Raw genomic sequence first — 24645 nt, forward strand, 5'->3', positions numbered from 1 at the left:
CTTTTCCATGGCTGCTTCCTATGTAGACACAAAACGTTTCATCCAGCTCTTGTACCACGCTCAACAATATAAAACGGAACGCCCAAGTTGCTTACAAGAGGCTGTAATATCTAACCAAGCATGCCCCTCATAAGACTAACCCCCGTCCGTATTCATAAATGCATCTCAAGTTCAAGTCCGTGCTTGACTTGATTTAAATGACGCCTGTCGTAAACGCGCCTGAGGAAACGCAATGAGCGTCCTGGGCACGTTCACGTCAGGCGTCACTTAGATCAAGTCAAGCATGGGCTTCAACTTAAGGTGCATTTCTGAATACGGGGGTAAGACTTGAAATGATCAACAGGGTAAAACAAGGGATAGGTCGCTGAAGCCAACGTTTCGGCAAGGGCTGTTGCGTTCATCAGGGCTCTGATGAAGACAAGTCCCCTCGTCAAAATGCTGGCTCCTGAGACATCTCTTGCTTGACCCCTGTTGATACCCCTCATAGGAGTGTTTAATGAGAGTAAATGTTCAACGGTAAAGCTACTTGTATATTAACATGTCAGGTTCAAATTCAGCTATCACAAGTAATATTTGTTTAAGAACAAATTCAATGTTCGCTTTCATGGTGCACCCTATACATATATGCTGGTCAGAGGGATTGACTGGCAATTGGCAACCCATGCAAAAAGCCAGCTCTACTAGGGGAAAACCAGACAATTCCCAACCTTACCTACAATAATAGGGTCTGGGCGCATGCTAGTTGGTACGATACATTCATGGTGAAACGGCACTAAAAAAACATGGACGAGAGAAGAACACAAGGACAAGCGCACAGCGTTCATCCTTGTGTTCGCCATCAGCGCTCATCATCATCAGCACTCATCACCATCAGCCTAGTATTCACACCTTCAGCGCTTGTCCTTGTGTTCTTCTCTCGTCCGTGTTTTTCTAGTGCATTCACCATAAACTTACAACCACAAGCAAGTTAGAGCCGCTCACCTGATCGATAAAGAATGGATTGGGCTCATAGCCTCCAACTGAGAGGGCATCGCCCTGCAGGCGAAGGTAAAGGGAAAGGTCATGATCCCGAACGTTGGGCATGTTCTGAATGCCCTCAATACGGTTCGTGACCACATAGGCATGCTTCATGGCAACCAGGGGTACTGGCACGCCCACCATGGCACCAACAGTTGGTGCCCAGGCTCCTGCAGGGTAGCATTAGAGTGAGTGTCATCACCTATGTCCCTCTCATAATTATCTATGCACTTTACATTTGCAAAAGCAATCATTATGAGGAAGCTCCACTTCCTTTATAGTCTGGAGCAGTCAATAACCATCCCTCAGGAATGGGAGGGTAACTGCTGTGAGTGCGTGCTGCCAATATACATCACAACAGACTTTTCACGTCTGCCTCAAGGCCCCATGCTTCATTGTATAGTGACAGCCACGTAAGGACTTTCCAATGGCACCTCCGATAAGATCATTGCCTTCACCACCACTGCTGCCATTGTGCTTTCCAGCAACCCAATGTTCTTGTCAGGAGGCGAGCTTCCATTATGACTTTTGCTTTGTGCTTTGCACATCATGTTTTGGCGCTACCTTCAGTGTGGTGGAGACTTTATCCCTCGCACTTTGCAGCACAATTTTATCTACACAGGGGCAGATTCAGGGCAGGCTCCATGGGGCGGCCCTCATTACAACATCAAGGAAAGAAGGGGGGGCTCGCTGCTTGGTTATATTGTGAGCGCTGAAGTGCTGGCATTCTCGGGGGGGACCACGGCCCCCAGGGCCGCTCCTCTGGATCCGCCAGTGGATCTACATCATGTTCTTTCTTTCTCTACACTCGTTTTACCATGCTACGACGTGCTCTATGCCACCTTTCTCACATTCATTGTTCCTAGATAAGCCACTCTGTGAGCATGGTTTTTTTTACACTTGTTCATATGGCATGGCATGGCAAGAGCAACATTTTATTGCCATAGCTTCACTCCCATACAAGGCATGTTCAAAAATCCTTTTTTATAGAAAGGATCCAGGGGGTCCCCATTAATCTCGTAGACAAAAACAGGTGAATCCCTGCACCTGGGAGTGCATGAGTGCATAATAGCCATGGCCATGAATTTTTGTCCTTTGCCAGTTAGTGCGCCAACGCGCTAGCCTGTTCAGCCTATTTAGTACCAGCCGGTTATCATGATAGATGATTTCACTACAGATGATGTAGTCATTAGCAAACAATGTTGTTGATGGTAGTGCTAATGTCATTATTAAGAATGAGAAATAATTTATTTTCAAGAAAAGGTGCACAATGTTACTTCCTACATGTGCAACTACTCCATCATGTGAACTTGGACTAATGTTTCTACTCCACATTCTATTTGCTCCAATCTTTAAATGTCCTTGTCTACCTGAGAGCCATAATTACAACAAAATTTAATGAGCTCACTTATATCCCTGCCTCTGATGTTACTGCCATTTTATCAGCTCTCTTTCAGTGAATTACCCGAAAGGCTCATAAACCAGATATACTGCTTGCAGATGACTTGTAGTTAACTGTACTGTTTCAATTATTTTTTTACTACACCACAGAGAATGAATCACTACCAGGTGATGGTGATCTACTACATCTTCTATGTGACTTGAACTATTTTCATTTTCTAACCCCCCCTCTCTACATCTTCCACCACAGGTAGCAACTTTTATAGTCAAACATGATGTCTAGCATGCATTGCACATGGCCTATCGAGACCTTATGCATCCGCACAAGCTTAAATGCTTGCACTGGGTGTTCCACGTAACTTGAACCAAACTTTAAAAAGAATTGGTACATCTAACGCGATTGAAACGAACAATATACTACTGTATGTAGTCGTCCAGATTTACTCAGAGTATTTTTGGAGCGTTATTAGTTGGCTAATTAGCTAACTTCAATTATGCAAGATTTTAAATATTCATTTTAGGGCATAAGTTTGATTGAAGGAGTTGTAGAACATATTTAAAAGACACCCCATCAAGTAGTTTCTACGTTATTTCTTTTTGTGGGTCTTTTTTTTTTTCAAGTTCAAGAGAAAGCCAGTGAAATGCAGAAAAAGAAAAGGTGTAACTGCATGCTTGCATGTCTTGTTTGTAGTGCTCTCAACCATGTTTGCAAAAAACAAACCTCACATGCACATTGTAAAAGAAGCTACGGGTGTGTTCTGATCTGCTTTTAGTGCCGACCTATTGCTTATCATTTTGAACCATGATGGATTTTCCATCTTCACAACAACGGCGCTGGTATTACCATCTGGACACAGGGATTTATTACTTCTTTTTACAATGAACATGTGGCCTTTGTTCTTTGGAAAAACAATCGAGAGCACTGCAAACCAGTCACACAAGTGTGCAGTCATTTTCTTCATATTTTGAGGGCTTTCTTCAGAGCTGGGTAAAAAAAAGAACCATGGAAAAAATACCATCATGAAATCAACTTTATTTGGTGCTTCTGAGCAGACACTAAAACTTTTTCAATGAACTTATGCCATAAAACACATGTTTATAAAATTTTCAAAATTGTAGTTTTCCGATTAGCTAACTACCGCATTTACTCGAAAATAGGTCAAACACGAATTTAGGTCGACCCCTATATATTGAACTTTCCGAGGAATAAAAAAAATATAATTTGATTATAGGTCGACCCATACCTTTAAAAGAAATTACAAACTTTGAACATGACCCACCTTTATTTACCGTAAGCTCAGTTACTAAATCTTGCTAAACTGCGCCCTCGTTGGAACTGTCATAAAAGTCGTCCTCATCGGATGCATTGCAGGCGCCCTCGGCCCCTCAAACAATGTTGTTCTCAGTGCCGTCAAGTGTGTCAGATATGCAGCAATTCTTAAAGCCAGTCTGGACCTATCTCCAGACTAGCCCTACTAGCGTAATGGAGGAACTCTGTTAGCTTGGTACTTTTGCTAGCTTTGTCTACGACTAAAGGTCGAGATTCTTTGGTCACGAATATAGGTCGATGGCACACTTTTGGTAACATTTTCAAAAACAAAGGTCAACCTATATTCGAATAAATATGGTAATCACATTTTAAAACATAGTTTGAATACCTAACTCAGGACTAGTGCTGCTACAAACAATAAGCCATTGGTTTCAATCGCCTAAGTTGTATCACTGTCTTTTAAAGCTTGATTCAAGTTACGCGAACTACTCCATACTGTGCACTGACGTCGAGGGCACATTGAATTCCTCCATGCCTTAGGGGGGGACGCGGCAATCAAAACTTTTTTTTATTTATGGAAATAAATTGATGAAAGTTGGCATGCAAGTGAGCTTTGTTATGCTGATATAATAACTGAAATCAGTTTTCTGCTATCTATTATAGTTTTTGAGTTACAGCACTTGATAGCCTGAAATGGTCATCCCCAAATTAATTCATCAATTACACATAGGTTCGCCAAGATTTTCACATCAGCATGTTCACAAAAGCCCATTCTGTGCAATAAAGCTATTGGTTTATTTTTAAATGCCGAAATGAGCACGAAATTGTTTTTTGAACTTTCCTATGCATGTTGTCTTACTCATGACCTTTGTAAAAAAAAAAAAAACGTTAAAATTTTTTTTATGAGGTGCAGATAAAAATGGACAGCTTTGTTGCACTCATCAATGTGTCAGGATATAAGTGCAAAAGATAGAATGATTTTGTTTTCATTCGTTGTGAAATGGCACTGGGATGACTAAAAACGACTGCACAAAAAATTAAAGCTTTGAAAAAGGAGCTCAAAGCCAGATTTTTTTTGCAATTTTTGATGACAGCACTCTAGGAAAGTGTTATATTCTGAATTTCTATCGCGTATTTTGTTATAATATTTCACCACAAGGTAAATGAAGGTCCGAGGATCATGCAAAAAAAATAAATAAATCTGATAATCGAAAATTTTGACCAATTTGACCACTTCAATTGCCACGTCCCCCCTTAAGCAGCTCATTAGACCTCTAAAACTGGTGCGTAACTTCAAGCTAACATTTGATGAAAAGTGAACCAGAGGTCTTCCCGGAGGTTCGCAGTGTTTGAACAACTTGTTTACAGGACATTACGTCAAATGCGCCTTATCACATGAAGTTATTGCTCATATAAGAGCCTAGTCCACAGTGACTTGCCTAGCCGAATACTTTTTTTTTTTTTCTCCTTGCATTAGTGCATCTGTTTGAATAGTAACATTCCTGATAAGGTGTTTCAAGCATATCATTCAGAAGTTTCTGAGATAGTTCCCAAAGAGACCAGATTGCTATGAGAGATATGGTAGCACATTCTGAGATATGGGAGGTATGGTATATTGCATCAAAAACCTCGTCCAGCAGAACTTGGGCCATAAGATAAATATGATGTTCTTGTCATCATCACTGCATCAAAATTATGAAATTCAAAACAAAAGAAACCTGGTCTTTCATGAGAAAAGAAGTATGTTCACTGCTTTTTTTTATCTAAACAACTAAAAGAGCCCCCAAGCTCAATCTTTAGGCTTTGTAATTTTTCTGCCTGTCTACAAACTTCCTTTTCTACTGCCTTTGCTCAGTGACTCCTCTAACTAGATGCCTGGGACGTCGCTTCCTTTCCCACTGGAGGCGCCCTGCCGTGTGTTCCGGGCCAGAACTGCAGGGTAACTTTATGGCACTTAATCCTTACTTGAAATTGCATTAGCCACTGGTCACGCAAACTGCTGTGGGAAGGTATCTCGTGGAAATACACACCTGGGTCTCTTTTTCTCTGACTAGACGAGCATTGTGGCATGCAGCAATGGCACATTACTGAGCAATTAAAATTGACATATGGCGCAATAAAACGTACTCGTGCATGAAAGCATAAAAACAACGCAAAAGACTTTCTCAAAAACGGACATGGCAGTTAGCATCAAGCTGGCGGGTGAAATGAAGTTACTTCGTCTGGCCGAGAATAAGCACACCGTCTGCAAGCTAGGTGTAATTATTTGGCACTTTTCACCACGATTCACCCTTTATTTTTTATGGTATTGTTTGGTTTTGTACATCAAAATGTATGGTGATAAGCTGCACGAATGAGGAAATAGCATGAATGTTGTGTGCTTACGCATAGATCACAACGGGCGGTCGTCGTCGGCGTTGAGTTTTACCGGCGGCACAGCGGTGGCAGTGCAGCAGCCGGTGTGTCACAAGCGTACACCGCAAAAGGCTCTAGTGATCGTATCAAGTGGAAAGGAGTGAAAGGGAAAGGGTAGTGTGTTTTGGGGTCATGTCCCAGATATCTAGTTAGAGGAGGCGTTATTTTGCTATAAAGCATGATATAACATGTATTAGACTGCTGCATCTATCGTGAATGTAATGCACATGAGGATTAGAAATGTCACACGTACAGGAAGAAAAAAAAAATGCTCTTGCCAAAGTCCAACCTTATCGAAAGACCATCTATAATGAAAACTGCATGATAAACGGTGATGCTGATTGGTAATAGGTGGCGTCCAAAAATATGCCCAAGCAATGGTTGCCTCTAAGTAGCAGAAACTGATCTCAAAGGCTATGCTCTTGTGGACTGCATGCGCTGGAAGTGTCTGCGCAGCCACAAACACGTCATGGCCACCACGTTTTACACACCCCGTATAAGACCTCAATCAGAGAGTGCATGTATGGACGGACTTCCTACACATCATAATCAGCAGCAGCCTATTTTTATGTCCACTGCAGGACGAAGGCCTCTCCCTGCGATCTCCAATTACTACCCCTGTCTTGCGCTAGCTGATTCCAACTTGCGCCTGCAAATTTCCTAACTTCATCACCCCACCTAGTTTTCGACTGCGCTTCCCTTCTCTTGGTATCTATTTTATAACTTTAATGGTCCACCTTTTATCCATCCTACGCATTACATGGCCTGCCCAGCTTCATTTTTTCCTCTTAATGTCAACTAAAATATCGGTTATCCCTGTTTGCTCTCTAATCCACACCGCTCTCTTCCTGTCTCCTAATGTTCGGCCTAACATTTTTCGTTCCACTGCTCTTTGTGCTGTTCTTAACTTGTTCTCGAGCTTCTTCGTTATCCTCCAAGTTTCTGCCCCATATGTTAGCAGTGGTAGAATGCAATGATTGTACACTTTTCTTTTCAACGACAGTGGTAAGCGTCTAGTCAGGATTTGGCAATGTCTGTCGTATGCACAACAGCCCAATCTTATTCTTATATAAATTTCTTTCTCATGATCAGGGTCTCCTATGAGTAACTGACCTAGATAAACGTACTCCTGTACAGACTTTCAAGGCTGACTGGCGATCCGTAATTCTTGTTCTCTTGCCAGGCTGTTGAACATTATCTTTGTCTTGTGCATATTAATCTTCAACCCCACTCTTACACTTTCTCGGTTAAGGTCCTCAATCATTTGTTGCAATTCGCCCCCAGTGTTGCTGAACAGGAATATGTCATCTGCAAACCGAAGGTTGCTACACATAGTCTATCTAAACTCACGTTCTCATCAAAGAGGCCACCTACACAATGTTAATGCTTGCCATTGTGAAGTTGGAAGCTACTGAAGAAAGTAGAAGACTGACAGCTAAAACAAAAGGATGAAGTAAAGTGTAGAAAAAGACATAAAAATGAGACCAACAGACTTCTGCTGTGTAGGTCAGTCTGAGTTTACCATCTTCTAGGCTGTCCAGCCCTCCTGGGCAGCCCCTAGTGAAACATACAAATTTGCACTTTTCAGAATCTAAAAAAAAAAAAAAAAATTCCCACCTGTGCAGTTGACAAGCGCTTTAGTTTTGATTGTTCCAGCTCCTGTCTGGATGCCGGACACACGCCTTGTACCAAAGTCATCCACACTCGTTTCCACTCCCACCACAGGGCACTTCTCAATTACCTGTAGGAAGCAAGCAGAGTATGGCAACGACTAAGACTTGAACAAATTTCAGCCAAATACAGCATGAACACTAACCTTTGCTCCGGTAGCAGTGGCCGCCCTTGTAAGAGCTGTGCAGAACCCAGCAGGGTCCACAGTACCATCGCCAGGGCTGTACAAAGTTCCATACAGGTCATCGACATTCATTAATGGGTACAACTTCTTAGTGTCTTCTGGACTCAGGACATATGATTCTATACCAAAGGCCTTGCCTATCTGTAGCAAAAAAGAAAGGAGAGGGGGGGGATAAAGTATGTTCATGCTTCACTCCAAAAAAAAAAAACTTACAAAGCTTTTACACAATACCGTGAAGACAACTTGAGGTACCTTGAAATTGCACTGTGTTTCTTTTGCTTTATGTTAAGTCCCCAAGCTCTAGTGCCTCTTTTAGGACCAGCTGTGCATGTTTCTCTCTCCATCCGGGATAACACAAAGCTGCTGCACATTTGTCTGCAAAGCACATTGCCAACCAGCTGACCACATGCAGTCTTCTACATATTTACTTATGTATTTTATTTTACAGGTACTGCCAGCCTTGTTACTGGACCTTAAGCAGGCCAGAGTGGGCATTGGAACAAGCTGAAACAAAATTTGAAGGACGCTTAAGCTTCACGTTTAAGAGTGGAACGCGATACCATTCAAAGATCCCCGACTGCTTCTCATGCTTCCCGGCAAATGCAGCTTATGTAACCGTGATGTTTACCAGGAAACGCCGGTGGTGCACGAAGGCGAGCTTTCCGGTAGAAACGCGGCCTCTTGCATGGGCCAATCCCGAAGGCAGTGCAGAGTCGCGCCAAAAAAATTACACCATTTTCAGGTTTCTGGTATTGTTTTGCACTTTTAATATTTCAGTCTGAGAAGATTTAACATAAAAAGCATGCATTGTCAGTGTTTTATTTCATGAAATTTGTTTGTGGGCTGTCATTCTCAAAATACCGAGGAATAATTTTGTCAAGAATGTAAGACAAGGTATGAGCAACTTTAGCGATAGAATGGTGTGGCAATATAACCCGCATATACTGCATGCCATACAGCAAGGCGTGGTATGTACATATACTTAAATATATACGGAAATTTTCACTCACGGGACACCAATGCCGGACACCGACACCGGATTTTCAATTTTAAATTAGATGAAAGCCCATCATACACTCCAGCTTAAATCCTCTGTGTTGACCTGCCTGTCAATTTTTTTTTTCATTGCACCAATATCAGCTGTGCAAACAGTTGTATTCTTTACTAAGAGTTTTATACACAAGCTCCAGCAGTTCCTGCGAGAGTTCAAAGTGTCTCACTATACCTGTTTATTTTAAAAGAAAAGCTGACCGAGCTATTCAGTCGTGAGAAAGGCTATGCACATTTTTCACCACCATTTGCCATTGTATCACAAGCCTGAAGAAATGTAGAAAGAACAACAGAAAGTGGAAGCAGTGCTACGAAAAGGTAGCAACAGAGTCAAAACAAGTTTTATGCATAATTAGTGGAATACACTTGCTCTCCAACTTGACAGCTTCTCTGCATGACACATGCACCACAGTGACTTCCTCATCACCACCTTATATCCTGAAAGTGATTACCTCACCATTGGCAGCTGAAGCATAAGCACCACACACAAACTCTGCTGTGATCCAGTAGCAACCATCACCGCAACAGGCATCTGGCATGCATCAGCATCATGTATGTCTCTGTCACACCGCATTGACCTTGACAGTCATTCACATTTCTGCATTAGGTGTCAATGCGACTTGTAATTATTCTGGCAGTGCAATGCACCAAGCCCCAATCAAAGCAACACTCAAAACCTGCCAGTATGCTTGCCATTTTGACTACCATGTTTGTGACAGAGCACTGTGTAGACTACCACACGCTTCTCAGGTGATGACGGACTCTCACACCTATGCTGACACCTTCACAAGTGTCAAGATACAGCACTTCTGCACTGGAGAATGTATTTAAAGAAGAATGAACTGTGGCACACTGGGCACATTGTCTCCTCCTTGCCACTTGAAGATGTCATTCCCCTAAAAAAAAATGTATGCCACCAAATGCAGAGGACAGTTTGAATGTCATCAGCACTCAACTGCATGTACCAGCCCACAGCCTTCCTTAACGAACACCACGTTTCGCTGCATTCACTGAAGTGTCCTTTAACTGATTGCCCCCAATATCACCGAGGTCAAAATTGCCAATTGTGTGCTGGACAACCTCCATCATGTGCGTCCACTAATGCACCAAGTCATATTTCACAGCCTCCATCCCCTTCAGCACTCCCACCAAAGTAGATATCTCATTACTGGTAGCCCTTCAAGGTGACAAGTGGATGTAGGTGAAGTTCTGTAGACACATATAGCTCAACATTCTCGTTAACATAAACAGCCCTATTTTTAATGCGATTAGCATTCCTTGGGAACTTCAACCAGCTTGCATTATGTGTCTGTCTGTCCACATCTCACCTCATTCATGCCAACTTGGGCCACTGCGTAGTCCATGGTCTAATATGGGTAGAGCATCGAGCTGTTGTGCTGATTGAATCGGGTTTGAAAGCAACCGTCGGACCAACTTGGGTCAATGGGTATGTGGGGCTCTTCAATGAACATCTTGACGCCCACTTGGGTCACTAAGTATGTGCCACTGGCATGTGCTGCACTTCAGTGAACCACTATGACGCCAACTTGGGTCACTAAGTCACTATTCAATGGCAAACAAAATACTTTTAAATTTCTCCGGTACTGGGTGGAATTGAACCGGCATCATATATACAGGTATTAAAACAATCTTGTCTGAATATATATTCGGACATGCCCCGCGCACCGACATCGCAGTACTGCCACTAGGTAGCACAGCATGTCAGAGGGAAGCATGAGACAAGAGCTTAGCTACAGTACACACGTTTTGACGGTGGCAATATGACGTGTCACTACATTGCTTCAATGCTAATTGCCTTAACCTCAACAGTCATCTTGGGATGCTTCTTAACGGAATTTTTTTGTTGTGCAGCTCTACACAGATGTACTTTGCTGTACTTATGTTTTTACTTACTTTTTGTCATTGTTTCACCCCCCTTTTTTCAGTAAGTTTGCATTTCAATTTTCTTTTACTGTTCATATTAACAGTTTTCCCTTGGGGGAGAGTTCACTGTAGTAGCGTCTACTCAAAGCTACAAAGAGTGTAGAGACTATGCTAACATGGCAGCTCTCAACACCAGGCTGACTACAGCAATACAAAGAACACACTATGCATCTATACGAACTGGCCCGCCTAAAGACTGCGTATTCAAATTCTACAACACAAAGAAGTAAAGCACATTCTTGTTAGGACAAAATGCTCAACTCCAATGTTGCGATTCTATTTGGAAACTGAAGTGATTTACTACATGTTACTTTGGAAATGCACTCGTGTTGGGTTTCTGTTGCTTGAACCAAAAGTTAATGGTATACTTCTTCAAAGAAGTGCTCTTATAATTTTCCTCAAAACACAGAGAGATTGTACAGCGAATATCCTAATACATATGTAACACAAGGCTTCAAGATGCATTTTCCCGCATTATTTAGTAGAAAAAAGCATTTTCTACTAATGCCGACAAATGTCAAATCAAGAATGCATTCAGTGAAACATTAAATTCTATAGTTTTTCTGTGCCAACACCGCGATAAGATTAGTAGGCAGGCCGTAGTAGGGAACTCCGGATTAATTTTGACCACCTGGGATTCTTTAATGTGCACCCCATGCATGGTACACAGCTGTTTTTGCACTTTACCCCCATCGAAATGTGGCGGTCATGGCTGGGATTCAATCCCCCCGCCCTCAGGCTTAGCAGTGCAACGCCTAAGCCGCTACGCCACCACGGTGGGTAACGCATTGAGTGAAAAATGCTGCTTTTTACTGCAAATAATTTCCTGCATCAACTTCAGGCACTAAGTATGTCTGATGAAAACTTGAAGTTAACACATTTCTGGCATCTTCAGCATCATTAAAAGCATACAGCAGCAGAAAAGATTAGGAATTTTCCAGTGAGCTTCTTTTTGCCTTTTTCGTCCACAAATTTGAACTACACACCTTCAATCGAAAAAATATTCTGCTACAGAAATACAATTGACTATTTTTTGTACAGTGTACTTGGAAAACGTCAAGCCACTTGCAAAGTTTAGTTACCAGAGTACATCATTATAGTCGAAAAGAACAAAAGAAGAACCCACTACATGACCACACATACTGCTGTCACACATTCAGATAATTTTCCGACTCTTTTCTCTAGTAAGAGTTGCGCATATTCCATAAATTTTGCAGCATGGGTTCAACATCCTGTGTCTTAAGATTCAAGTAAACATTTCAGGTGTCATTATTTTCATTAGTCATTCTAATTTACAGCCATTACCTTGGCATGCACAATTGTACACATAGCGTCGATGGGGATGTACTGAAGCATACATGGCAAATAGATGATGGTGTATCAAGATCCATTTACGTGAATAATGGTATAGCACGTGAATATCAACACTTTATTTTTCTGTTTTCATTGTGCTCTGCAAACATCGACATCAAGGCAATAAATCTGGTTGTTTGTCAGCACTGCATGTGTTGTCAATTCTTGAGTTCAACCTGTTTTTGCTGTTTCTTTTATGTTCCAGCACTCGACCACTGTGCATCTATACATGCGTATGCCTCTCACTTCTAAAAATTATTGTCGTGTCTTTTTTAAACACAGGCAGCCGGCTTCAATGCGAATTTACAGAAGACTATTCTATTAATTTCAGGAGTCCTGAGGGAAGTAGTTGCCTCTCTCGCCAGTCAGCCTCTAGAGTCTGTAAATGAGTATGTTTATCTAGGTCACTTACTCTCAGGGGACCCCGATCATGAGAAGGAAATATACAGAAGAATAAAATTGGGTTGGAGTGCATATGGCAGGCATTACCAAATCCTGACTGGGAGCTTACCACTGTCGTTGAAAAGAAAAGTGTACAATCATTGCATTCTACCGGTGCTAACATATGGGGCAGAAACTTAGAGGTTAACAAAGCTCGAGAACAAGTTAAGGACCGCAGAAAGAGCGATGGAACCAAACTTAGGATAGGCCTAACGTTAAGAGAAAGGAAGAGTGGTGTGAATCAGAGAGCAAATGGGGATACCCGATATTCTAATTGACATTAAGAGAAAAAAATGGAGCTGGGCAGGCCATGTAATGCGTAGGATGGATAACCGGTGGACCATTAGAGTTACAGAATGGAAACCAAGAGAAGGGAAGCGCAGTCGAAAACTAGGTGGGGTGATGAAGTTAGGTAGGTAATTTGTAGGCGCAAGTTGGAATTAGCTAGCGCAAGACAGGGGTAATTGGAGATCGCAGGGAGAGGTCTTCATCCTGCAGCGGACATAAATATAGGCGCATGATGATGATGATTAATATATTACCAAATAAAAGTTTGTTTGCATGATGGTGACCACAGTTATGAACTTTGGCTAAGAGGCAATCTTGGCTGTCCAGCTCCAAAAAATTTTTCTGTCAAACATTGCTTTAGAACAAGGGCAATTTAAGACAACTATAGTTACTACCACTTCCAAGTATGTGCTTCTTAAATATAGCAAGCATTACAAACATACATGCTACCTATTAGGCATGTTTTTTTTTTGTTTTTTTTTTAACAACCCAACACTGCTTATTTGCTCATTAACTGCTCTTCTTCTATCAAATCTCTTTCTCTCTCTGTTTTCTTTTTAGTGCAAGCAACTAGAACTTTACTTTTTCATTGAGCATATGGCATGTCATATCTACTGCACAAGAGATAACAAGAGATATTTGTATTTAGTATTTAACAAACCTTGTCACAATGGCAGACTAGTCTTCAGGTTATACCAGTGGCGCATCAGCACTTTTCAGGCAAAAGTAGCATTTTGATTGTGGGTCTTGTCTAATGCCACGTTCAGCGGTCTAACAGCCATACAAAGCCAACAGACAATGAAGCCAAGGAAAGCATGGGAGAAAATGCATTGTTTCATTATTTGAACTGTCAAAATAATTAGACATGATGGTTTAATTCACACCAATCTTTATATTCTTAATAAAGGGCCTGTACTCAAGCAACCTTGATGATATTGGCTAGTTGCCTGCTATTAAATGAGTACTAACAAAACAATTTTGTATATCTGAATTTTTTAAAAGTTATTAGCTGCTAACTGTAACCATGGTATTGAGCCTCAATTCCTCAAGTGCACACCAAATCATTAATTATATTATTTTTAAATGCAACCAGTTCAAAATATGTGCCTAGCAAAGCGTGACTTTATGGTGCCAGATATCTTGAGCCAGACTCCTCCCCACATCACGGAAATCAATGGTGGTGGTCACGTCGTATCACATACCGCTGACATGCATGTCAGTTAGCCCGGTGCAGTGGTCCCAAGCCATACTGTGTTGCCAAAAACCAAGTATGGACTGTGTTGGCTTGTTGTCCATGGCTGAGTTGTTGCTGGCCATGCAGCTGAATTCTCAGATGGTGGCATAGATGCTGTCTGCTGGCAGATCGGGCAATTGCACAGAAGCTGTTTAATGTCTTGATCAATTTCTGGTATGTGTTCACATAGACTATGCCGGCCCAATTGAAGACAAGACGGTGTTGGGTGTTGGTGTCGACAGCTATTCAGGCTGGATTGAAGCCTTCGCAACAAACAGAGCAACCACCGCAGCAACTATTGAGATCTTAAGGAGCATATTTGCCCGATTTGGTGTGCCCAATTGTCTAGTGTCCGACAATGGCAGTGCCGGCCCTTCATCACGAAGAATGCTATATGGCATATCTGTACAGCACCTTTTCATCCCCAATCTAATGAGCTAGCAGAAAGAGCCATGAGGGCAGTCAAAGATGGTCTAAAAAGGCTCACAAGCGGAACACTCTCAACTCGCTTAAACCGGTGGCTGCATGAGCACAGACGCATACCATCTGGAAGTAGGGACAAATCCCTGGCTGAGATGTTCCTGGGCTACCGACCCAACGGACGCCTGGACCTGGTTCTGCAGAAACCACAAGAACCGAACATCAAAAGGCACACACCAATAAAAGGGAAATGGGTCCGTGGCCAGACTGTCCTTTGCCATAACTTTGGCCTTTGTCAGCGTTGGATGAAGGGGACTATTCAGTGGCGCACCGACGGGGGGGGATTCGGGGGTTGTAACTCCCCCCTGAGGCCGACTTAACCCCCCCCCCCCGTTTTGTTTAACCCCTTTTCTTTCCTTACGCATTTGAGTACTGCAACTAAGATGTAAGACGCGCAATCGTCTGCACACTCGCAAAAAGCGCATTTTATCGACAATTTCCCGTGAAGAAATCGAAATTAGTGCTGTTTAGATGGTATTGGCAAACTGTCAACCCCCCCCTGGCAGAGATCCTGGCGCTACTGGGACTATTGAACATGTCTTGGGAAACAGAATGCTCAAGGTTACCACAACCGAAGGATCCGTCACACGACACTTCAACCAGTCATTGTGATGATAATAGCTGTAAGCAAAATGCATGGTGGGACATACAGGAACCACAGTCAAGCTCAGCACCAATCCCTGCAGGTGAAGCTCACTCCGAACGGCCCAATCATATCCAGCGACCGCCAAACCAACTGAACTTGTGACCTGGACGTCAGTGGTGTGGCTCTCAAACCCGGGGAGGGTTGGCCAACGTAGAAAACACGTCTGGCAACTTTGACAAGACAAAAGGACAAGACAAGATATGGCTTTCAAATAAACGTGTTCATGTCGTTGTTTTGCATAGTCGGACTCATTACCACTGAGTGGTGACCCGGGGTCACGGAGGAAGATTATTTAGGAGTAGAAACTCCCGTCAGCGAGGGCGCGCGCGTGCGACCAGATAACGTCACATTAGTATGCGCCAACGGGGCGCATGCAGTGGCGGCGCCTTGCGGCGCGTCATGCAAGCAGCAGCGGGCGCGTTCTCTTCGGCGGTGCCCGTGTCTCCCGCTCAAAGCAGACGCCGAGCAGACGACACGGGCGTTCGGCGTTCGCTTCAGCGTGCAGGCCATAACGTTGTTTTTGTGGGCCTTTAAGTGAAACAGCAACTGTCTTGTCGGTGTCTGTTCGAGGGCCGTAATACTAACAGCGCTGATACGTGCAGTGTACCCTTGTTCGGAATTTGCTAGCCTAAGATGGGACGCAGGTGGGATGCGTGAGTGCCCTCAGTGGAACTTGTGGAGGCGCGCGGCCGAACGAGAGCAACGCGCGCAGCCGCGAACGGGAGCAAACAAGTGACCGGTTGCCTTGGCAACCAAGGCGGCGATAATTTCTTTGTCGACCGCCAGGTGCCGCCAGCATGATAGTGGCTCCGCGGGCTTGTGACATTTTCTGGTCGCCGCAACTGGCGGAGTTTCCACTCCTAAAGGTTTCTTGCTCCGTGCCCGGGGTACACCACAAGTGGGTCCCGGGTCAACATACCGCATGAGCCATTCTTTTCTCCTTCATTCTGTGCTTCTTCGTGTTCAACATGGACTAAGCCTTGTCCTCTGTTGATACTTTTGGACTGTGGAATGTCCTTCTTTATTTTCTCTCCCTTATTATCCCACTGCAGCAGGATGACCTAGGCTCACTAATCCATGCATTAGCGGTTGGTGAGGCCGCGTAACCACCACTTTTGATTTTCATAATGTACGGAGGAGTCCCGCTCAGTGAGTTCAGAGCTGTGTCCCACTTGGGATGCATTTTGAATTGTTCACGGTACAGGATAGTATAATTTATGATTTGTTGTGCATCTGAGAACTTGAGACCTGATACTGTGATTACAGAGTCAGCAGTTATCTAATAGAAATAAAGAAAAAAAGATGAGACAAATGTTTTGTATCAGTACTCCTTAAAGATCCCATATAGGGTATGTGCCACACAATTCCTGTGGTTGAATGGATGTTCTGCATCTACCGCAACAGCCACAAGCAGTGCTGGCCAACATTCCCAGGGTAGGTTATGCACATTTGTACATAAATACCCAAGAGAGTGAACAGGAGGACAGCCATTGCTGTAGCTCAATTGGTAGAGCTCATTGCATAGATTACGTGGGTGGAGGTTGCAGATTCGGCTCCCTGTAGTGACAAAGTTGTCTTTTCTTCCACTTCTATTTTTCTTTATTAATAGTGTGAACATTATGACAAGTTTAATCCTGATATAAGTTCATTTTGCAATCCATTTAAGAGGTAGTTCTCTTCCATCTCTGTGTTACTTGGATTCATTTTCTGTTGGCTTCTTATAGTTGTTACTTCACTAAAATATTGAGCCTCTTGCTCTTCTGTTTAGTGATGGTACTTTACAGATCATTTAAAAATACCAGTAGTAAAGCTTTCTTCCCACACATTTTTAGCATTAAAAAATGACAACCACCAGAATGCATGCGACATCACTAAGCAAATCGCTCACCGTCATTAGCCGCTTGTACTCGTCGAGGCGCTCTTTCGAATTAGCAATAAAAAGGCCACCATTGTTGATAAATCCAGGATGAACACCAGTCTCTGCTTCTAAAACATTCATGAGGAGATGTCGGGTGTGATTTAAAATTTGGATGTCGGTGTCATTTGGTCGCAGCCTCCATATGAGCCCTGTCACAAGTGGAAAGCAGTTGAGTGACACAAATATCCATAACTTAGAGACAACAAATTCATTTTTTGTTCATTGGTTTTGTAAGTGATGGGGTTTTACGTGCCGAAACCACGATCTGATTATGAGGCACGTCGTAGTGGGGGGCTCCTGAAATTTGGACCACCTAGGTTTCTTTAACGTGCACCTAAATCTAAGTACACGGGTGTTTTCGCATTTCACCCCCATCGAAATGCGGCCGCTGTGGCTTCATTGGTTTTGTAATGAGCTACTCTCAAGCAAATTGCCCACAATTTCACAGGCAGAGCCCACACAGTGTAAACTTTTATAGTACTTCTTTCTGCCATATTTTTCTCTTGCTAGAATTTTTAAGTAACCCAAACATGCTAAAAAAAAATGCAATGAATTTTACGGATTCATGGGGTAGCATTTTGCTGGGGCGCATTAAAACCGTTTTTAAAGTGCAGTCTGCAAAAAGCCAGCAGTCTTCTTATATTTACTTGAAACAGACAAAATATGTTCTAGTAATGAGAGTGGAGGAAAAAATGTACTGGCATGCCTCAGCCGGATGCGGCAATATCCAAGCAAGATGTTTTGTCATATATTGGCTGTTAAACATGCCTAGTGATACTTTCAGCATAAGGTAAATAAACTAACCTACTTTCAGAATAAAGTAAATAAGCCAACTAACTTCCCATTAATGTAACTAAATCAACCCACGCATTATACTGTATCTTTGTGAGCACCACCACACAAAGCAGAAAATGCGCCACCTTCATAAAAAGTGCCCAGGGCCAGCATGTTTTAATGATGTTTTCACTCATCTCTATTTTTTTTTCTTATCAACAAACAATCATGAATCAGTGATAATGTAGGCAGAGTGCTGCTCGGCCCACAGATGAAGTGTGAGAAGAAAAAGAACCAGAATGGAATTGTTACATTATCCTAGCCCTGTTCTCTCCTGCAGCTGTTTGAGATCCTCACAATCCTTCGTGTCAAAGGTAGACACAAATCATTCTGTATTCTGAACATCTTCAAATGTCGTAAGTGAGCATACCAGTGGAGAAAGCAGGCAATTAAAAAGGAGACAAGGCACAGCAGCAAAGACGACGAACCAAGAGAAGCGTGGTGCCATGCTCACAACCTGCATGAGTCAGACAAACAGGGTACAACAAAAACTGGCATTGCAGCATGATGACTCGCTACAAGGCACAGCACTGCCCTATCCAGCAGAGAATCAGCACAGCTTCCAGCAAGCTAGGAAAGACGAAAGGAGAGGAAAATACATAAAGGATAATGAATTAATAAAATTTGTTTGAAAGCAGATGGCACTTAAGGCCTATTTGGGGGGAAAAAGGTATAAAGGTAGGGGAAGAGTTCATAGCTCGTGATGGATGCCGGTCTCCTGGGTGAACGATCACAGGTTCTTGACACACTCAAGTGCAATAGCAGCAGGCAGCCAGAACCACACTTCGAAAGAGAGGATCAAGCCGGACATGTCACCGGGGCGTGTCCCCCAAGCTGGGACAGTCCCACATAACGCGACACACATTCGGAAGCACGTCACCGCCGCAGTGGTGGCAACAACGTGCCGCTCTTTTTGCAAGAAAACATACTTCGAAAAATTCTTGCAAGAAAAAATGAATGGGGTGCACATGATGTGTGCAGCCTTTGCACACCCAAGAAATTTTGATAACTCCGTTTAAAAGTGCAGTGGGACCCCTTTAAAGGGCAGCTCATCAAGTTTGGGCATTGCAAACAAGCAAGTGCAGTGTATAAATCACGCGGTGACGACCAGTTCTGCAAAATGTTACACCTATGCACAGCACAAAGAGAGCAGAAAACCGAAATGTTTGCGCCATTTTTCTTGGAGCAGCCAGTCTCCCCGCTAGCCGAGACATCACAGCTGTCGCTTCCACATGGCGGGTTGGCCACGCAGTGCACAAATAGCCAGCAAAAATGCAAACAACTCCGAAATTTCCGTAAAATGGAGGGTGTGTAGAAGCCATCACCAGAAATGCGACACACAGCAAGAAAGGAAAACAGATGAAAGGAGGCATGGTTTGCAATGCAAATCTCACGTGGGCCCTTGGCTCTGATACTATAGGAAAAGGCAGGCAAGGAATGTTGCTTGTGAATGCTGGTCAAGGCAATGGGAGAGAGCCTTTGCTATGGAAAAGGTAGTCGACCTGCTTACACCACCATCTTGCAACATTTCATTGGCTTCTATCTCCCACCACCTATTTACTAAACCGTTAAAAAATATTCTTGCGGTAGAACTCTCCCTGGACGGCAGCCCCTGCAACTTCCAGCATATAACCGAAATTTCCACTGGAGCCCGTTGAGGGGCCCTTTAACATTACTAAGAGCACAGACAAACAAACCTGCTGTGTGCCATGTTGTTCCAGCAGTTAAATGGTCCTTCTCAAGTAGTACAACATTGCTGCAGCCCATCTTGGTGAGATGATAAAGTGTGCTGCAGCCAATGATACCACCACCTAAATGTGTACAAAAAGAAAGGTGTCATTCACATGAGAATTGAGCAGAATAATAGTGCATGTGCCTGGATCTTGGATGAACAATCGTTTGCTGTGGCCAAAATTCTAAAAGTCTACACAGAATTTCTTCTCTTCAGCTTGGTGTGCACAAATGCACTACAGATCACATATGCATTCGTTGTTGCCGCATTCATGAACACAATTAAAAATACATGGCTGTGCAACCAACTTAAGATATTCGAGATGGATGACATATCAGTATAATGTAAACTTATGCCTGGTGCGCATGGTGTTGAGTGCATATTGCAAATTAGCTTTACATAAACGCATTCAGCAAATTTTATCAAGAAACACTGTTGTCTACATGCAGCTAGGCGAGGTACTGCATAATTCTTGAACTCTTTACTTTATGGATACAGGTGGCTTAATTTGCCTCGTATCATTGGATGGTAGATTTCATTGGACAATGTTTTTAATGAAAGGTCATAGGCATATAATGTCATTAAGCTTGGTCACGTGGTACGGGCAAGAGTACCCACCTGGCCCTGAATTTAATTACTATGAGGAAATGAGTAAATAAATCAATGAGCTAAATCAAGTTAAATTATTTGGCCAATTACCAAGTTGTACCAGCAGTTTTCTTTCATTTTTTTTGTTGGCTTTTCAAAGCTTTTAAACTGTTACAAATTATAATGAGACAGTATTATCCAATTAGGCCAATTCGTTCTCTGCAATTAGGCTTTCTCACCCTGCATGTAACATGAGTCGCCTTATAACTTGCAAACAAACAAACAAACAAACAAAAAAGTGTTGGAAATAAGCTCTGCACACAATTCATACGGTCCCATCAGTAACTGCTGCTAATTTTTACCCACATATCATGAAACATGAGCAGCCAGAGAGCTGCGTTGAGACTTCTTCTTTCTGGGGTTTTACGTCCCAAAACCAGTTCTGATTATGAGACACGCCGTAGTGGAGGGCTCCGAATTAATTTTGACCACCTGGGGTTTTTTAACGTGCACTACAACGCAAGCACACAAGCGTTTTTGCATTGTAGTGCACGCTAAAGAACCCCAGGTGGTTGTTGAGACACGATAATTTGTTTATTTCTAAGAGTCAATGGCAATTTTCTGTTGCCATTCAGCCTGGAGTCAGATTAGCATTTCTGATATCGTTCAGTGCGACTTTCTGTGCATGAAACATGGAAAATGTGTAGTACACAGCCTTACCAACAATGACGACATCCGCTGAAGAAGGCACCACGGCAGGAGAGTCAACCTTCTTGTTTTTAAGAGTTTCGTAAGGCACGGCACTTGCTATTTTTGACGACTGGTATCTCACCCCAAGCAACCGAGGGCCAAAATGCTTTAGCATTGCGGTAGTAGGCACTTTTCTCAGGTAGGTCATTTTCGCCCTGACAATTCACAGCCCCTGCATTGCAAGCAATTAATACATGGCAAATAAGATTGGGCATGAAACCATCAGAGGAGGATTGTTCAATCAAGCGATAGCTGTGTGGACAAGAGAATTCAGATGAGCCTTTAAGAAACACTCGTTAATGCGTTCAGGTTCGAAGATGATTATTTAGTCATCATAATCGGAACAAATCCTTACTAATGTCGTAGAAGGGATCCTTAATGTCTTTAGAAATTCTTCTGAAGAGTTGAAATTCACTAATTGGTAAATGCTATCTAATTAATTAAAGTACCCAGTTTCTTGACCTAAAGCTTGTTTTCAATGAAAAGCAAGTTTGTTGGGAGTACAAACCTAGGTCAGGGAACAGCATTTTACATTTTACAAGCTCGCACTCTAAACTAGCAAAAAGAGGTGTCGCAATGTCTGTAGTCAGCACTAAAGAAATCATGTGAGCACCTGAAATCAGACAGCTTTTAGTAAGCAGATCAAGCGTTTAGAATGTGTACATTATTCCTGTGGCCTAATTTCGTATTTGTGTGAAAACAAGATAACCTAAAAAATGAAATCCTAGGAGCATATTTTATTGTTAAAAGGAAACTGATGCATCAGCATGGCATCACTATCACTGATGAAAAAGGAGGTCAAGTCTTTGGCAGGTTTCTCATAACCCTGTGATACTGTGGTGCACACGTACCGGATGTTTCTGCGAAGACCTTCAGTAATTTTTAAAAATCATCTGTGGCAGATAGCGCAATTCTGGTCCTTGAGCTGGTCTATTCCAAGAGGCGGACATTACTTACACAAGAAATTGAAGTGCCTAATTAACAAAAAAATCACTAACTAACTTTTTAACTAATTACCTTACATCACATATTGCAATTTACAAATTTTAGCTCGTGAGACTGCAAGGCATATCCACTTGAAAATAATTCTGTGGATGACATCATTTTCGAGATATGCACCATCAAACTTGCTGTTGTTCCACTTAATTACTTTTTAGCAAAACACTGTTTTATGCATTGAATCACAAAAGTAACTGGACAGCCAATGTATTTCTTTGCAAAGTTCGGCAATTATTATCACGAAACTGGTGCCATCCTGAGAATTCGTTCCAATTGGATCTACCTTGCGAACTCCCAGGCTACAATTTATGAATTTCAATATGCGCTGTAAAGTAATTAGTTAGAAACATAATTAGTGAATTCTTGTTAATTACTGAATTATGCATCTCGATTTCTCGCACAGATAATGTCCGCCTGTTTAGGCAATCCAGCTGAAAGATTATAATTGCACTATCTGCCACAAACGATCTTTAAAAAGTCATTGGAAGTCCTCACAGAAACAACCGGTATATAAATGTGTTTTTCAAATGAATAAGCATTCAGCTGTAAGTCAGCGCTGATCCTGTTTTGATGCATGTCCTTCAGTCCTAGTGGTTTTTTCTGTGTGGCAAACCCTTCACAGTGAATCAATAGCCAGGCTAACTCCAAGATTCTTCTATTCCAGCAGACCTGCCATCATACGCATCTGAGGACACTTAATTTTATTGGCTGGCTCTGTTGGTTAATGCTACCAGGCATGTGGATGTTGCGACATTTGCGCTGTCTCCAATGTGGTCCCACGTTATATACAGACTTGCACCCATTACAGAAAAAATGGTGCAGATTATTTATGAATTACTACATTCAAAAAGTAATTACAGTTACCAGTCACTGCCCCACTAAAGGAATTAAGGAATTTACTAAAAGGTCATCAATTACTTCAACGTTACTTTCCTGAAACTTTTGTTAACACTGCACAAATAGAGTGAATAGAATGGCCTGCACTGGCTCTTTCAGTGCATCCTCTGCAGCCTTTCACACGTTGTCTTCACTAACAATTGCTTTTCAAATTTTTCTAAAGACATCTTCCTTCGCTTTGTTGTGAAGACATCAGCAGCGACACTGAAGAGTCATTTGATGTGCGTGCTGGAGGGAAGGTCCAAGCAAAATTGGCGAAGTGCCGACCATAGGGTGTTGCTCAACAGATCACTGGGAGCCGATCATGTCAGCATGAAGAGCTTGGGCCGTGCCGTAAACAGGCTTAGCTATCTTGCTGACCTCATCGGCACCGGCTTGGCCACAGATGCCAGCGCAGAAGTGTAGTGGTAGAGCACCAAGGTGAACGCCAAGCGCGAAAGTTTTGGCTAGCCAGAGACGTCGGCTGCACGCTGGCCCCGACGCAGCTTTTCTCCTCTTCTAGAAGTGCTGGTAGTTGAAAAAGCGCCTCTTTCTGCTACAAGTGAGCACATGTGACGCAGCGCCTGGGGTGGTAGGGAATTGGGAAGCAAAGGAATAGAGAGAAGCAGGTCGCCTCAACCATCTGTGGAAGTCGGGCCAGGCAGCATTCACAGGGAAGGAACCGGCAAGAGGCAGGCACGTAGATGGTGATCGTTTCTTTTCTCTTCTGTTTGACTTCGATCTTCCCTCTTCTATCAACCGCTTCGGGCGTGACAGGAAAGAGCGGTAAGTAGATAAGGGGAACCGGGGTACCTTATGGCGGAAAAATGCGTTATGTGGCTGCTTGATCGGTGCAGCTTTGCACGGTTTCTTTGGCGCTGCGCTTCTTGTTCATGAGAAATTCGCTTTAAACGTGGATGAGAAATTTCTAGCCTGCGAATTTTCACCTCCTACGGACCTCTACATTTACATATACGTCGCATGTCTTATTTATGCTATTCATCTTTTTTTTTTTTAGAGGTAATTTGGAGAGAAAGTGCTTAAGTACCGTTGAGGTTGCGTTGTTTTGCGAGCTTGCCTGCATTTTCAATCTTTTGAAATTGACATGTTAATAACACGGCCTAAATTTGATACCTTGTGGTCTTTGTACCAGCCCTTAATGTGCAAGAGCTCGCATGCAAAAGCTTGACAGGCAAGCGAATTAAGAGACGGGGTGCATCGTGAATGCATGCATAGTGCGCCGATGTGTAATGAGGTGCCCGTAGCGTGCTATGTGCCATGCACATGATGTATGTATGTTGCGGTCATGGTGACACGCGTAAGAAAATTTGAAGAAACATGAATTTTGCCCTACTTGTGTCAAATTTTTGTGACACCTATTTTGAGGCTAAATAATGTGAGACTGCGTGTGCATTTACAATGCGTATTTAGTATTTGTCAAGAGAAATCATGGATTCGTCAGAACCTGTTTCTAAGTACAATGTTTGGAGGGTTATTGAGAGACCACGAAGCATCTGGTCCAATATTTAGCACCCAAACAATTGTACATGTTCC

The 24645-nt window shown here is 42.8% G+C and overlaps 1 protein-coding gene across 1 annotated transcript in view; it reads right to left on the reverse strand.

Moving 5' to 3' along the window:
• The window catches only part of LOC119437074 (sarcosine dehydrogenase, mitochondrial-like), an 89809-nt gene that overhangs the window by 62451 nt on the left and 2713 nt on the right, over positions 1-24645 (reverse strand). Inside the window, 6 exon segments of the mRNA XM_037704145.2 lie at positions 982-1187; positions 7721-7844; positions 7920-8099; positions 17283-17461; positions 19844-19957; positions 21187-21388. Coding sequence (XP_037560073.1) covers positions 982-1187; positions 7721-7844; positions 7920-8099; positions 17283-17461; positions 19844-19957; positions 21187-21364 — 981 coding nt within the window. The 5' untranslated portion in view covers positions 21365-21388.

Source organism: Dermacentor silvarum, chromosome 1, assembly GCF_013339745.2.
Source record: "Dermacentor silvarum isolate Dsil-2018 chromosome 1, BIME_Dsil_1.4, whole genome shotgun sequence".
NCBI classification, from domain to species: Eukaryota; Metazoa; Arthropoda; class Arachnida; order Ixodida; family Ixodidae; genus Dermacentor; species Dermacentor silvarum.